The sequence below is a fragment of the Carlito syrichta genome, unplaced genomic scaffold, assembly GCF_000164805.1.
Source record: "Carlito syrichta isolate Samal-C Ts95f unplaced genomic scaffold, Tarsius_syrichta-2.0.1 Scaffold311817, whole genome shotgun sequence".
Lineage (NCBI taxonomy): Eukaryota > Metazoa > Chordata > Mammalia > Primates > Tarsiidae > Carlito > Carlito syrichta.
The window spans coordinates 15,698-33,077 of NW_007255913.1; the positions used below are offsets into that span (position 1 = coordinate 15,698).

The following is a 17,380-nucleotide window of genomic DNA, read 5'->3' on the forward strand; positions in this document are numbered from 1 at the left end:
CTAGGAAGCTGCAGCACATTTAGAGAGCACAAGGACTTTCCCATGGCTCAATTTTGCTGGTGTTAGGGACTTGGAGGAAGACTGTGTTGCAAACTCCCCTCGCCCCCCACACCAACAAAGAATTCAAATACAGTCATCACTTCATTGCTCTTAAAGCTGCGTTGGAGATCAGAGCATAAGCACAAGGCCAAAATGGGACCCTCTGCTACTTCCTGCAGCATTAGACTTACCCAGTGAGCACTGGAGTGGGCAGTCTTCCCTACACGTGGGGACAGTTCTGCTCCAGCACACTGGACCACTCACCACAAGGTAGCAGACGCTTGCATAGATGAGGCCAAGGCTGGAGCTGGAGCCTGGCCTTGTACATCACTCAGTGACTCACAAAGCCAAGCAGGTCACTCCAAAAACCCTCACACAAGGAGTGTTGGGGAAAACACACACACACACAAAATACCCTGAATATCAACCCATCCCCTTCTCCCCCAGGAGACCAAAGAGAATGTGGAAGAGTTTTGGAGTATGCAGTGGCTGGTGGCCCAGAGCCATTCGAACCCAGGAAGATACATCAGGGAGCCCACATCTGGGTGTTGAGCGAGGGGGGTTAAAATGTCAACCTGTGCTGGCTTTGAAGTAACCATCCTACATACAATGTAGGCAAATGTTGGTAGCTCTTACAGATGAAATGTCTTACAGTCAGTCATTGAAAACAAATTTGTGTAATTTTTGATATATCTCCAGGACAGCAAGACATGCCCCAAGTCACCCTCCTAAACAACAGAAAACAAGTTGCTAACTCCCCCGGACACTGTAGCACTCCTGGACTATCCCAGCTTTTAGGTACCTGCTGGCAACTCAAGCTTTCTTTAGTTCAGCCCCTAATTCTCACCCCTCCATAGCCCATACTGAACAGCTCTGGTCCTTTCTAATTCCCCTTGTGGACTTTGGCTTGGGTCTGCCTCACTGCCATACTTTCAACCATGTCAAGTAGAATTCCTGTCCTGTCTGCACCTTTGATCCACCCTCTATCCTGACCAATCCTAACCTGCTGAACTTAGTCACTCACTAGGGTCATCAACCCTCCTGAAGGGCAAAGACCCTGCTGGGATGACCACGCAGCCAAGCAGAAATGTGCTTTTGATCCAGTTAAGTAAAAGAAGCAGAAAACAAATTGTTTTGCAACTGTGTGAAAATATTCCAAGGGGAAATAACAAGACCTTCTTAATTCAATCTTTTTCCTATTATTGTTACAATGCCATTGTTCTAAAGTCTATCCTAAAACAATTCAAGCCTTGTTTTATGTGGCAACTTTCCCTCAAACTTGGAGTCAATCATTACCTTTAATTATACTAATAGATTTGTGTGTATTATTTGTTAGTCCCTTTGTCCTCAGGTAGAGACCTGAGAATCCAAGTAATTTAGATTCTTTTGACTAGAGGGGGAAAAAATGTAAATGTTCATCTTCAATTTATTTTACAAAATTGAAAGAAGATAGTTTTAACTATTGGTAAAGTAAAATTGCTCTTCTAATGCTCCGGTTGAAAACTTTTATTGTGCTATTTAACTCCACTAAAAAGTATATGAAATAATTTTTTAGGTTATCAGACACTATAAAAGAAAAAAATCTATTCTGAGTTTTAAAACTTGAAGGACAATTTTAAAGGACTTAAAGTATGCAGAGTATAAATAGAAATTTTCATGGTTGAGTGAATGTGCGATTTGCCTAGGAAATGGCAGAAATAAAACTTGATCCTTGGCATCCTGACTTCTGGTGTTCTTTTCCACCTTTATCCACTGGGAAACTGGATGAAAGATATGACATATAAGCTTGGCAACAGAGAATTATGGTTAGTTTTTGAACAGTTCAATGTAATCCAGGGATAGTGTGGCTTGCCCAAAACAAATACTATTTAGGCTTCATTAGTGGAAATACAAAGTCTTCCCATTGGTCACCATGATCCTTGAAAATCCCTTCCATTCTGAGATCCTCCAGTTCCTTCAAACCCTTGAGTTTCCCCCTGAAAATTTTTTAGGATGGATTAACCTGAATGCTGAACTATACAGCAAAGGATATTACAGCAGTATTGTAAAATTCTAAAGACAATCTATATTATGAAACAAACTGCCTCTAAATTGGGTTTACGGGAAATTATAATAAATTTTAGAGAATTGGAAACCTAAAAGCATGCCAAGTTTACGCAAAAAGGAACAAGTTCAATAGGAAAACTAATGATTAAGGACTTTCACTTAAATCTGAGGGGGAAACCATGGCAAGATTTAAAGTATATTATGGAACCTTAATCTATAGGGGAAAAAAATACAAACCATGTCCATGTCTGTTTAAAGCTCTTCCCGTCCCCATATCACCAAAGATGATCAAGGAATACTTGATTGATTTGGCACCTTCCATGAGACCCCTCCCCAAAGCATCTCTCATTATATGAGGCTGTGGTTCTTTCTTTATCCACCCAGATTTTGAGACTAGATTTTGAGCGGTTAGGCATTGGGGGGAAGGGGATTGTAATTTTATATATAGTCTACAGGTGTATGTGGAAGCACCTGGCCCCTAATAAATGCTTAAAATTGTTTCTTTTACTTTTACTGAGTCATCAGGACCTCCTCATGGATCAGAGTGGAAAACATCCAATATTAGGCATAAGTCTATGTTTATACAAACATTGGTATTTAAATAAATATAATAAACATTTACCATAATAATCGTACTATGGTAGATGTTCTTTAGGTTTCTAGCAATTTCCTAAAATCTACTGTTCTATATGGTTGAATGCAAACACAACCCCTTAAAAATTAGGTTAACTTGTTCTCTCCTGACATCTAGTGTTCCTAATACATTACTGCAAAAACACTCCCAGTTAGTGTTAAACTATTATTAGAGTGAAAAATACTAGGTGAAATAAAAACTTTATTCACTTTAGAAACAAATTTGTTTAAATTAAATAAAATCCCAAGTGAAATAGCAACGCTTCTGTTTCCAAGGAGTAAAAGGTCTTTTTCTCTTAATTATTCCCATATGAGAAAATTCTTAAATGGAGTAATTTCTTGCAATTTTGGTAAGAAACAGAAAGGCCCAGCATGTATATGAGGCTGTTCTATTACTGCAGTAGAAGGAAGAAAATGAGAGGAGGGCAGTTACTGAGGTTCTACTATGTGCCAGGCCCTAGGCTTGAGTACTTCTGTGTGACTTGTCACTGTACTTTAGAAGCTATAGGACGCCACGTGCAGTGCTTCATGCCTGAAATTCCAGCACTCAGGGAGGCTGAGGCCAGAGAACTGCTTAAGCCCAGGACTTTGACACCAGTCACGGCATCATAGTGAAACCTCATCTCTACAAAAAAATCAAGAAAAATGAGCCAGGCTTGGTAGCATGCACTTACAGTTCCAGCTGCTCAGGAGGTTGAGATGAGAGGATCGCCCAGGAGGTCAAGGCTGCAGTGAGCCATGATTGTGCTACTGCACTCCAGACTGGGTGACAGAGACTCTGACACAAAAAAAAAAAAAACAGCAGCAGCAACTGCTACTACAGGACTATCCCAACCACAGAATCTCAGACCACTAACAAGATTTTGAATACTTCCCTACTCTGAAGCGTGGAAGTGGAGACATACACAAGATCCCCTCATAAAATATCGTGTCAGGGCTCAAGTTATGTGAAACTGTGGGCCCTCAGAAATATATAGCTGAATAGACATGAGTGCAAGGCCTACCCTTGAATCCCAACCTTTCCACTCCACTTGGAATATTCCACACAGGTAAGAGAATGGGAAGTGCCAAAGGTAGCACCTGGGCGATTATTCTCCAAAAGCCCTCACAAACGGGAAATCCACTGTAGGGTGAGGAAGGAGACATCAGCTATCTCCTGCATATAGAAAGGACCACACTTAGCCAATTCTTCCACCTTCTGTTCTCCCTTCCTATTCCTTATTCTAACCCACACCTCCTCCCTCAGTCATATTTGGTCTTTCAGCCTCTCTCTCCTGCTGACAAAGAATGTGACCTCACCCCTTCCCAGGCCCCATGCGTGAGAGGCTGTCCTCAAGTGGCCACCCATCTCAGAGTTTTCCAGACTGTTATTCAGCAACGTCAACAGGCACTTCGAATCAATGTTCTCTCTTGCTTTTATGGATATGGTAGTATCAGGCTTTGTCTGAATGGAACTGCATTTCTCACTTGTCCTCAAGCCTGTCTATTCCTCCTGCCGGTGATGTGTGAAAGGCAGGGATGTGTGGTCAACTCGGAAACACAGTCCAGTCTTGAAACAGATTCCAGCATAAAGACTACATATATAAGCATATAGACCATATATATATAAAATATATATGTATGGATATTATGTACACGTATTTGGAAAAATGATAAACATGAGAAGAAAACACATGATCATTCATATTTTCTTGCATTTGTGGTCATCAATAAAGCATAGTAGGAACATTTGGAAGGCAGAGTTCACTGGCAGGATGGATGGTGTAGCATTATGAGTAATGGTAGAGTCAGGATGAAGTGTTTCTAAGGAACTGCAGAGACAAACAGAACTATATGTTTCAACAATAATAGGCTGGGGAAAGCCTTGGCATCCTGACAAGTCATAGTGTCACTACCCTCTTTTAGTGATGGGAGACATGAACATGTGCTAGACACATTCAACAGTAAGAGATTCGGTAAGGAATCTTCATGTTCATGGACAGAATAGAAACTAAATCTGCCACATTTCTACGAAAGTTCTTTCTTGGCTAATTAAGTTTGTTCATCCCTTTTCATGAATATGTTCCAAATGTTCCTACTGCCCAAAGATTATGGTCTACCCCATATCTTCAGATTAGTCTTCTTATCTTTGCATGTAAAATCACTCATAACGCCCTCCAGCATCATCCCCAATCACTCTGTCCCCATGTTTCCATTTCTCTAGTAGCAGCTCTGGAAAAACCCACAGAGAACAGATGTGGAAACACCATTTATTAGACACAGCTCAACAAATTCTCTCTTTGAACAGCCTGGTTGTCCTAAAGGAGTTCCTACATTTCAGACTTTTTAGGGTTTCAGTGTGATGATAAGGAGTGGAGGAGGGGTAGCACAGATTGAGAAATATATTTAAAAAGTAGCAAAATAAATATATGACAGCTTTTTAATGATTTTCCATGCAGGGGAAAATTCATTTATAAACAGTCCTTAGTATTTATTGAGGGCCTATGGTGTTAGACATTGTGGAAGATAAAAGTTCAAGACACAGACTTGGCTTTCGTGATGCGTGCACTTTGTGGTACAAAGAGCAGTTAATATACACACACACATACACATACACATACATAAATACACACACAAAAAAAATACTCCTGAGACACAAAGGAAGGAGATATCATAGTGAACAAGAGGGTAGGATTTTAAAAGCCTCTTCAGCAAAGAGGATGTGGTGGGTGAAGAAGGGGGCAGTATTTATTTCTAGAATCAATCAATTAAAAAAATATGTATTTGTATTTTCATTACATTTACTCTTCTCTAATCTTCAGATAAAAGAAAGCTTTTCCATGAAAAACACTGATTCGTTATCTGCCCCACTGTTTAATTATCAAATGTGATATAAATAGTCATATAGTAAATGAAGAATTAGAGCTACACACATCACATAAAAGGAATCTCTGTGGCTTTCTAATATTGCCATAAGCAGCAAGTTACTGTAACCATTTAATCGTGGAATTATTCAAAGTTGCTCTGTTAACAATCAAAGATTTTCAATCAAACATATAACATTGCTGAAATGAAGAAATATTCCCAGTATAAACTGGACGGAATTGATAAATCAGTGCTTTCTCCTCTTCAGATTCATATTTAAAATGATGATTGCTTTTCCGAGCTGCAAGAAAAATAAAGTGTTAATCTTTTTGAAAGATTGGATGGCAAAATTTTCAAAAGACTAGTTTACAATATTTCTTCCTGCAATCAGCATTAAGTGGGAAAAACATCAACAAGAAGAGCAGTGCATGAAATGATGGCACCGTGACCTACTGATGCGCAGTTACACCGTATCTGCCTCCTACCACATGCAATGTGGTGCTCACTCCTCAACCCATTCAAATGGATATGGTGAAAAGGGACTGTTTATACACTGTTGGTGACCATGCAAATTAGTACCTCTATAAAAATCAATATGGAGATTTCTCAAAGAACTAAAATTAGACCTACCATTCAATCCAGCAATCCCACTATTAGGTATACCCAAAGGATCAGAAGTTGTTATACAAAAACAACACCTGCGCTTGGATTTTTTTTTGTTTTTTTTTTTTTTGAGTTGGAGCCTCACTCCGTCACCCAGGCTGGAGTGCCGTGGCACACTCACAGCCACCCCAGCATCGACCTGCTCCGGGCAATCCTTCCGCCTCAGCCTTCCAAGTAGCCAGAACTACAGGCATGCACTACCACACCCAGCTTATTTTTAATTTATTGTAGAGATGAGGTCTCGCCATGTTGCCTGGGCTGGTCTCGAACCTGTGGACTCAGGCAATCCATTCGCCTTGGCCTCCCAAAGTGCTGGTATTACAGGCTGAGCCACCGAGTCCAGCCCACTTGGATGTTTTTTCGCAGCACAATTCAAAATTGCAAAGATGTGAAATCAACTAGATGCCCATCAACAAATCAGTAGATAATAAAAATGTGGTATATACACAGCATGAAATACTATTCAGGCATTAAAAAAAGAATGAAGTATTATCTTTTGCAGCAACCTGGATGGAATGGGAGAACATAATCTTAAACGATCTAACACAGGAACAGAAAACCAAACACTGCATGTTCTCACTCAGAAGTAGGAGCTAAACTAAAGATTTGCAAAAGCATCGAGAACAGTATAATGAACATTGGAGTCCCAAAAGAAGGAAGGTGGGAAAGGGTAGAGGAATGAAAAAGCACCTAGCAGGTACAATGTGCACAGGTAAGGGCGGTGGGTACACTAAAAACCCAGACTTCTCTGCTGCTAAACAATGCATCCATGCAACCAAAAACTATTTATACCCTCCTAAAGCTACTGAAATAAATATAAATACTTAAAAAAAAAAGGAAGAAATGCCCATTTTCATCACCAAAAAGCAGACAAAGCGTATCAATTTTCTCCAATGTGCCAATGCCTATAGACAAGCAGTCTTAAAATCACAGACTGGTGAGTACATATTCAATGTATACATTGTCTTGAAAAAATAATATTTACTTTTCAGAGAATGTTATAATTAAAGCATTAGTCATAAAAATAAGAGTTGGGGGAAGAATCTAAATAAAAAGTATGCAAGAAAGAAAATAATTCAACATTCTTTATGCTGTTGTTCAAGAATGCTGTCCACTCTAGCATGTATGATACTGTTAATTGAAACAGCTGTCCTAGTTTTACTTGAGTGTCTAATATCTCCACTTCAAGGCTTACACATTAAAGTTAAACATATAGAATTTAGAGAACATTTATAGAGCAAAGGAGTCAACAAAAGTTCAGATGAGGACAATTTTTCTTTCTTTCTTTCTTTCTTTTTTGGAGAAAGTAGGATTTATTGAGAGGACAGAAAAGCTCCAGAGCAGGAGGAGACCAGAGGGGGTTGCCCAGCAATTTCTTTCAAAACTACACTAGAGTGACCAAATTATGTACCCTCCGCCATATTACCTTCATTAACAAAGAACTCTGCTAAATAAAATGCCGTTTTCACAGCATTAGGTGCATGGGAAATGCCTTCTAATTTCTTCCACTCATAAGGTGCTTTCTCTGGATGCCACTGGACACCATATATCGGATACTTATATCCTGTAAAAAGAACACAAACTAGTAAGCGTTAAGAACGATTTAAAATGTCCCTTATAATAAAATTGTTTCATGTCCTAAGTAAAAGATTATTTTATAACTCACTATATCAGAGTAAAATTGTACATATTCTTTCAGACACAAAATAATTTTGATTCACAGTCAATGTGCAAATTACCAACATTATTTCACTAACTAGCAACCTTTTACAATCTGTAATATGCTTCACTCTTTCAAATCATAGTACAGTAAAAAAAAAGCTGAGCCTAAGAATCTCTCCCAGTTCAAAAGTCAGGTGCCTGTCTGATTAGTGACACAGATTTCTTCCATGATGAGTCTCTTCCTCCTAACTTTCATAGTGCTTTCCTGCGTTCCGACAATGACTTATTCATATAAGAATGAACTATGGCAGCACTTCCAGTGTACTTTTATGTAAGTCAATTTGTCCCAATGTGTCTCTCTTTCAGTCTATGGAATGATTGATGACTTCATAGTGCAAATTTTTAATTAATTTTATTTATGTATTTTTGAGTCGAGGTCTCACCCTGGCGCCCAGGCTGGAGTGCAGTGGCACGATCAGGGCTCACCAGAGCCTTGATCTCCTGGGCTTAGAGGTGATACTTCCAACTGAACCTCCCAGGTAGCTGGGACTACAGGCACTCGCCACCATTCCTGGCTAAGTTTTTATTTTTTTGTAGAGACAGGGTCTCACTATGTTGCCTAGGCTTATAGTGTAAGTTTAAAAAATAGCTTTTAAAAGTTAAAAGGTTGATGTTAAAAATTATCAGTAACATAATTCAGTTATTTTTAGAACTGCTAGATATAGGCATAAAACAATATAATCCCTAGAATTTGCCTCAAAAAATAACCCAGTGTGGAGAGAAAACAGATTTGAAACAAGAAGGGCCACACACCTGTTGACAATTGTTGATGCTAACAGAGGTACTGAGGGTTCATTATATTATTCTATTTTTGCATATGCTTGAAAAATTCCACAATGTAAAACAAAAGTAAAAATGCATAATATTTACATTCAGAAAAATGTACGTGCTCATCTCTTTTTTCCTTCACATATGCCTTTCCTAATTTTAATTTTTAAAACTATTATTTTTTGCTTTGGAATCGTAACCATGACTACATCAGAAAATACTTGGAGAAATGAAGAGAATTAGCTGAAAGAAGATATATCAAGGGGACAGACCACTGTCCGCTCACATACCACAAGGCACCTTTCACTGGAGAGCAAGTCACAGAAAGGCAAACATTTTATTCTTTGTGGGGGTTCACAGGAGGAAAAACCTACCACAAGCAACCTATCTACGGGGCACTCTGCTGCTTCCCTCTCACTTCTTCTCCCCCACCTGCTTATGACTTTGTGCCCTTTCTCTCTCTGGTCTGAGACTATATGTGAAGCTACCAGCAAGAGACCCACAGGCTGGATGGATAGGAAACTAACTGCTAAACACACTTAACTGAAAGGCAGACCTTCTAATATTTTTGTTTGAGATATGAAAAGCACTATAGGATTAAATAATGCCTTAAGTAATAAATCACAAAAAGGATTTATCTGATATAGAGAAAGACATACAGATATATACGAGAGGTCTTCAAAAAGTTTATGGAAAATATGTACTATGAAAAAATGACGCAGATTTCAAAATTTGGGGCACCAAAATAAACTCATAATAACTTGTTATAATATGTCTAAACCAAGTCTAGTTTGAGGCACTGAGAAGGCTAAGACATCAGTATGAAAAGGGCCCCTATTAGAGCAACATCAATTCTTCTAAAACGGAAGAACAAACAGCAAATTTATGGTGAACTTGGGTGGAAGACTGATGAAATTACTGATGGCTTACTAAAAGTTGATGGGAACAATGCCCCAAGGAAATCAGCATTTTACAAATGTATAACTCATTTTAAGAAGGGATGAGACAATGTTGAAGAGGAAGCCCATAGCGGCAGACCATTCACATCAATTGGCCTAGAAAACATTCATCATTTGTGCCCCAATTAGAGTACTGACAATTAACAGCTCAAATAGCCAACATCATAGACATCTCAACTGATTCCGCTTATACAACTGTGACTTAAAGTTGAGCAAGTGATCCACTCAGTGGGTGCCAAAACCACTAGAGCAGCTGCAGACAAGAAGAATGCTTTCGATGGAAATTTTATTTCATTTTATTTTTTTAGTTGGAGTCTCACTCTGCCACCCAGACTGGAATGCAGTGACCGCTCCCAGCCACTGCAGCCTCGACCTGCTGGGCTCGGCGATCCTTCAGCCTCAGCCTTCCAAGTAGCTGGAACTACAGGCGCGTGCTACCATGCCCAGTTAATTTTTTGATTTATTGTAGAGATGAGGTCTCGCCAAGTTGCCCGGGCAGGTCTCAAACCCGTGGGCTCAGGCAATCCACTCACCTCGGCCTCCCAAAGTGCTGGGATTATAGGCTGAGCCACTGAGTCCGGCCTCGATGGAAATTTTAAACAAGTGAGATCAAGAATCTGAAGGATTTATCTGAAGAATTATGGCAGGAGATAAAATAAGGCTTTACCAGTATGATCCTAAAGACAAAGCACAATCAAAGCAATGGCTACCAAGAGGTAGAAGTGGCCCAGTCAAAGCAAAAGTGGACCAGATGAGAGCAAAGGTCAAGGCAACAATTTTTGTGGATGCTCTAGGCAACCTGACTTTTGCTTGTTGACTTTCTGAAGGGCAAAAGAAAAACATATGTTTATCATGAGAGGGTTTTGAGAAAGCCAAAACTTTAGCAGACGAACACCTGGGAAAGCTTCACGAGAGTCCTTCTACATTGTGAAAATTTCCTACTCATTCCTCTCTTTTCAATGAGAAATAATTAGGCATCTACTTGATAGTCCTGACTTGGCTTCTTCTGACTTCCTTTTGTTTCCTAAAAAATCTCTGAAAGACATCCATTTTTCTTCAGCTACTAATGTTAAAAAGACTGTAATGACATGGTTAAATTCTCAGGACCTTCAATCAACTAAATGGCTGGTATCAACTATTACAAAAGTGTCTTGAACTTGATGGAGTTTATGTTGAGAAATACAGTTTGCATTTATCTTTTAATTTCATTGTTTCCATGAACATTTTGAAGTCCTCTTGTTTGTGTGTGTGTGTGTGTGTGTGTGTGTGTGTGTGTGTGTGTACACACTGAGATCAGAAATAAGTAAGATATAGTCTTCTTTAGTAAACTGCATTACTAAAAGACTAATGCAAGCTTCTGAAAATGGTAGGAATCATGCCCTGCCTCACTAATTTAGAACAGAAGCATCAGAGGTAGAATTAAAATATGCAAATAATAGAACATCTCAGATGTTCCAATGTTGGAGGTGTGAGAAAATTTTCAGATGATAAAATTTTCAAATTGGCCTGGTATGACATACTTAAGAGTAGCACTAGTCAGGTGTGGTGGCTCATGTCTGTAATCCCAGTATTCTGGGAGGCTGGTGTGGTGTCTCACGCATGTAATCCCAGCACCTTGGGAGGCTGGGGTGGGAAGATCACTTGACCCCGGATTTCAAGACCAGCATGGGCAATATAGTGAGACCTCATATCTACAAAAATTAAAACTAAAACTAAAAAAACTAGCTGGGTGTGGTGGCACACACCTGTAGTCCTATCTACTTGGGAGACTGGGGCAGGAGGATCATCTGGGCCCAGGAGTTCAAGGCTGTGGTGAATCATGATTGTACCACTGCACTCCAATCTAGGTGACAGAGTGAGACTGTGACTCAAAAAAAAAAGAGTAGCATCAACATGGCGGCTGATTCCCTAACTTCCAAACCAACACTTTATCATTTAAATAATTAGGCATTTATTCAACAACTATGAGGTTTACACAAAGCACTGGGGACACAAATGAAAATAAGATGCTAATGAACATTTGTATGCCTAACCCTGAAATGCACTCCACATCTTTAAAATAAAAAATTTAAAAGTTTAAAAAAACAAGATGTGGCTCCAGGTCTTAATGCGTTCTTAACCCAGAGGAAAAGATAAAACATGAACATATATGTGCTTTAAGAAACATTCTCATGTAGCGCCAAAAGCACTGAGGATGTGGAGAGGAGGAATAATGGTGGAGAAGGAATGTAGGAGATGACAACTGACCTGCATCTTTCCAGATAGCTAAGACTTCATCAAGAGAAGAAACTGGGGGAAAGGGAAAGCTTTTCAGAGAAGAGGAAACACATGAGAAGCACAGAGGTAAGAAGCACCGTTCTTGGGAGGGTGTGCACCAAACAGGTGGGGCAGGGTTACAGGATAGAGGTGAAGGCAGGACGAGGGTGTGGAAAAAATGATCTGGTAAATCTAGACTCCATCTTCCAATGCTGAAGAGCCACTGAGGAGTTTGCTTCAGCCAACACAATCAAACTGGTACTTCAGAGGGATCGGCAGTGGCTGGCTGGAAGATGAACTGGTAGAGGGGCTAGGTGGCTATTGCAATTGAGGTGGCAGGTGGCTAATGCTGAAGCAGGATGGCACAGGCTAAATAGGGAAGAGGAAACATTATTAAAGGATGTGGGGAGTGGACACTGGCATGAATTTTTTAGACGTGAAGAATGAGGGAAGGAGGACAGGGACAACCCCTAGGTTTCTAACTTTAGATGATGTGGTAAACATGATGCTACCAACTATAGTAAAAAATACAGGAGGGGAAAACAGGGTTAGAGAAAAGATGATAGGCTCCAATGACACACTCACTTTAGACTGGGTTAATCAACCTTCCTCAGAATTGCCTGGATATCATTTCTGAATCCTCACAGGCTTGACCTTTCCCACAAGCAAGCCCCTGTCATGAGATGGTCAATCTTTGAATAACATGGACTACTCAATTTAGTCTAGTTTTTTCCACTCCAGTATCTTGACCTCTCGGGTAGTGCGAGCCAGCCTCACAAACTCAAAGACAGGATAAGGAGGTCATGTAACACACGAAACAGATGGAGTCTTTCCTCCTCTGGACTCTTTTCCCACTTCCAACTTCTCCTGGCACCTCCCCTGCTTGTCCCATTCCATCAAGCCTTGTTCATAGGAGGTCTCACTTTAGTTTACAGTTATCTAGTCTTTATCTACTGGAATAGACAGGAGACATCTGTAAAATGACATCTCCACTCAAGGCTTCTGGTCAATCCATCACTTTGCATTGTACTGCAAGACCTTTACTGCTACCTGATTAATTAATTTGGTATGACCACCTACACTAATCAGTACTGGGACACTTCCTACTTTTTCTGTAATTTGCAATTTACACAGATGAGCGAGAAATATTCTAAGACAGATATTCCCAGAGAAAATTTTGCTCCCATCCTGGGCAAAAGAGTGAGATCTTGTCTCTTAAAAAAATAATGAGCTGGAAGCAAGATGGCGACGGCATAGGTGAACTGGTGAGATTCTCTGAACGTGAGTTCCCAAAAAGGCTATTACTTCTCTTCCCCCATCCCCCAGCCCACCACCAACCATGTTGGTGCCAGGCACGGGAACTTCGGTCCCACACAGGGCCAGATATTGCGCCCCCCCGACTGCTGCTGTTCTACTACGTGTGTGGAAGTCTCTGGTCCCAGCCCCCCTCCAGATCCCTCCCTGGCTGCACTGTCTCCAGCCCGGCACCAAGCCGCCGGTCGCACAGGGAGGCTCTGGGCACCTGCCCCTCAGAGACACCAGTCCCATTCCTGGCTGAAGTACCCTGTAGGGGGCCCAGCACCACTCTCACTGCTCACCACCCGCCCTTTGGGACTTTGGAGCTCTGGAACTCCGGGCCCACCCTGGCTGAGGCACTCAGTGCGAGACCCCAAGCCGGGGGACCCAGACAAGTGGAGAAAAACAGATCTGCTTAAACTACCTTGCTATTCTCCAGGCAGAGACTTCCATTGCCCCGCCCACCTATCAACAAACTTTACCTCAGTTCCTAAGGCAACAGCGCGAAACAGGAGACAAAGCCCCACCCCTACACTGCAACGAAAAACAAAAGGGAGAGGCCGGAATCGGAGATCAGAGAAGTGACTCTAGTCTGATCGCTTATTTTGACTTATGATTTTATCATTGAAACTGTTGGTTTAGATCACGTTTGGTGTTTACCTTCTGACTTACACTGTTTCTTGATTTTATTGGCCTGTCTCTGTGTAGCTATCAGTACTCTTTAGGGAATCTTTCTTACGTGTTTTTCTTCACTTCTTCCCGGCCCTGTGTCTCTTTCTCACCTGATAGTTGGTATGTATATCTGTCTTACCTCTCGCATTTCTCTCTTTCGCTTATTTTGACTTATCATTTTATCATTGTAACTGTTAGTTTAGATAATGTCTGTTGTTTACCTTCTGACTTACACTGTTTCTCGATTGTATTGGCCTGTCTCTGTAGTTATCAGTACTCCTTAGGGAATCTTTCTTACGTGTCTTTCTTCACTTCTTCCCGGCCCTGTGTCTCTTTCTCACCTGATAGTTGGTATGTATATCTGTTTTACCTCTCGCACTTCTCTCTTTCGCTTATTTTGACTTATGCTTTTATCACTGTAACTGTTGGTTTAGATCACGTTTGTTGTTTACCTTCTGACTTACACTGTTTCTCGATTTTACTGGCCTGTCTCTGTGTAGCTATCAGTACTCTTTAGGGAATCTTTCTTACGTGTCTTTCTTCACCTCTTCCCAGCCCTGTGTCTCCTTCTCACCTGATAGTTGGTATGTATATCTGTTTTCCCTCTCGCACTTCTCTCTTTCTAACTCCCTATTGACTCCCCCTTCCTCCATTATTTTCCTCTTTTATACGCCCCCTTTTTAAATCTAGGGACCAAGACTACATACTGCTGAACAGACAGACTGTAAAGCAGAGGGAAAAGTGAACAAAACCAGAAGACCCTCATAAGAAAGAACAGGTCATTGCAGAAGAGAAATAAAAGCAACTCCACCTTCCCTCAAAAACAGAATTGAAGAAAGGGAGGGAAAGGGGGAGAGGGAGAAAAATCTACAGAAATGAAGAAAAACCAAAAGAAGAGTATGGGTCTCTCCCAGACGCCTGGGAGAGCAGATACTGAGAAAACTGACTTTGGAATGCAAACAATGAAAAGCCCCCAGAATGAAGGGTCTCAAACTGCAAATGTAGATATCAAAACAATAATGGAGAGATTAAAAAGAATTGAGGAGACACAAGAAGAAACTAGGAAGGAGCTGATATCTGAGATAAGAGTAATAAAGAATATTGTGAATGAAATAAATAACAAACTGATAAGCATGGAAAGCAGAATTACCCAAGCAGAAGAAAGAATCTCAGAGCCTGAGGACCAAAATATACAAATAACCCAAACTCTTAAAAACACAGAAAATAAGCTCAAAAAGACAGAACAAAACCTTCAAGAGATGAGTGACTAACTCAAGAGGCCTAACCTAAGAGTAATCAGACTCTCTGAGGAAGAGAAACAGAGACCACATTGGAACAAACTTTCCATGAGATCATCCAAGAAAACTTCCCTTATCTAATTAGTGATGCAAAAATTCAAACACAGGAGATTCAGAGAACCCCTGCAAGACAACAAATGAGAAGACCAACTCCTAGACACGTAATAATTCGCCTAAATAAAGTAGGCACAAAAGAAAAAATCCTAAAGGCAGTAAGAGAAAAAGGCCAGATCACCTACCATGGAAGATCAGAATAGAAGCAGATTTATCTGCAGAAACCCTGCAGGCTAGGAGAGCTTGGAGCCCTATCTTCAAAGTCCTAAAAGATAAACAATTTCAACCAAGAATAACCTACCCGGCCAAGCTAAGCTTCTTCAGTGAGGGAGAATTAAAATCTTTCCCAGATATCCAATCCCTAAGAACTTATGCTGCCATCAAACCATCTCTACATGAAACACTTAAGAAAGTACAAAACACAGAAGGAAAAAGAACAACGTTCTTCACAAGAGTACAGGGAAAAGAATAAAATATACACGAACCAACCCCAAAACCAAAAGAAAGACAAAAAACAAAAAAAAGAAAAAACCAAGTGGAAGAACAACAACTCAATAAGAACTCCATGATAGGGACGAACTCTCACATTTCAGTAATTAGTCTGAATGTGAAGGGACTAAACGCACCACTGAAAAGACACAGAATGACAAAATGGATAAAATATCACCAGGCAACAACATACTGCCTTCAAGAGACCCATCTCACTAGAAAAGACATACACAGACTCAAAGTAAGAGGATAGGAAACAAATTTTCAGGCGAATGGAACACAAAAAAAAGGAGGAGTTGCAATCCTAATTTCAGAAAAAATACCATTTAAGCTATCAAAAATTAAAAAAGATACAGAGGGCCACTACATAATGATAAAAGGTTCACTCCATCAACAAGAAATATCTATCATAAACATATATGCACCCAACATAGGTGCGCCAACTTTCATAAAGCAACTTCTAGGAAAACTAAAGAAAGACACTGACTCTAGCACCATCATAACTGGGGACTTTAATATACCACTCACAACCCTAGACAGATCATCAGGACAAAAAATCAGCAAGGAGATCCGGAACCTCAATGATACTCTGGACCAAATGGACTTAATTGATACCTACAGAACACTCCATCCAAAGACCACAGAATACACATTCTACTCATCACCGCATGGAACATATTCTAAGATTGACCACATAATTGAACACAAATCAAGCATAAGCAAATTTAAAAGGACTGAAATCCTACCATGCACCTTCTCGGACACAGTGGAATAAAAATAAACATTGACACCAACAAAGTCCCCCCAAAACACACAAACACATGGACACTAAACAGCATGATGCTAAACAACTCCTGGGTCAATGATGACATCAAAACAGAGATCAAAAGATACCTGGAAACAAATGAAAATGAAGAAACATCTTACCAAAATCTCTGGGACACCTTAAAAGCTGTAATAAGAGGGGAATTTATATCCCTACAAACACACATGAGGAAAATAGAAGGAACAGAAATTCACAACCTAACAAGCCACCTAAAGAAACTGGAAAAGCAAGACCACAAAAACCCTAACTTCAGCAGAAGAACCCAGATCACCAAAATAAAAGCCCAAATCCAGGACATAGAAGACAAAAAGATAATAGAAAAAAATCAATGAAACAAAAAGCTGGTTCTTCGAAAGCATAAACAAGATCAATGGTCCCCTAGCTAGACTGACCAAGAAAAAACGAGAAAAAAACCAAATAAGCACAATCAGAAACACAAAAGATGAAGTCACATTTGACCCTGAAGAAATACAAAAGATCATTAGAGACTACTACGTACACTTGTATGGAAACAAACTTGAAAACCTTAAGGAAATGGAGGACTTTCTGACATCACACAACCTACCTAAGTTGGAACAAGAAGAAATTGAGACCCTAAATAAACCAATAACAATCAAGGAAATCGACTACGTAATAAGAAAACTTCCTACAAAAAAAAGCCCTGGACCAGATGGCTTTCCAGCAGAATTCTACAAGACATTTAAGGAGGAGCTGATACCAATCCTAATGAAGGTATTCCAGGCAATTGAAAAGATGGAACTCTCCCCAATCATTTTACGAAGCCAACATCACATTGATACCCAAGCCAGGTAAAG

The 17,380-nt window shown here is 40.1% G+C and overlaps 1 protein-coding gene across 1 annotated transcript in view; it reads right to left on the reverse strand.

Moving 5' to 3' along the window:
* Positions 1–4,953: 4,953 nt before the first annotated feature.
* The window catches only part of GGH (gamma-glutamyl hydrolase), a 35,165-nt gene continuing 22,738 nt past the window's right edge, over positions 4,954–17,380 (reverse strand). The window contains exons 8-9 of the mRNA XM_021718091.1: positions 7,652–7,789; positions 4,954–5,863 (exon numbers count right to left, since the gene is read on the reverse strand). Coding sequence (XP_021573766.1) covers positions 5,742–5,863; positions 7,652–7,789 — 260 coding nt within the window. The 3' untranslated portion in view covers positions 4,954–5,741. The remainder of the gene's footprint in view (positions 5,864–7,651; positions 7,790–17,380) is intronic.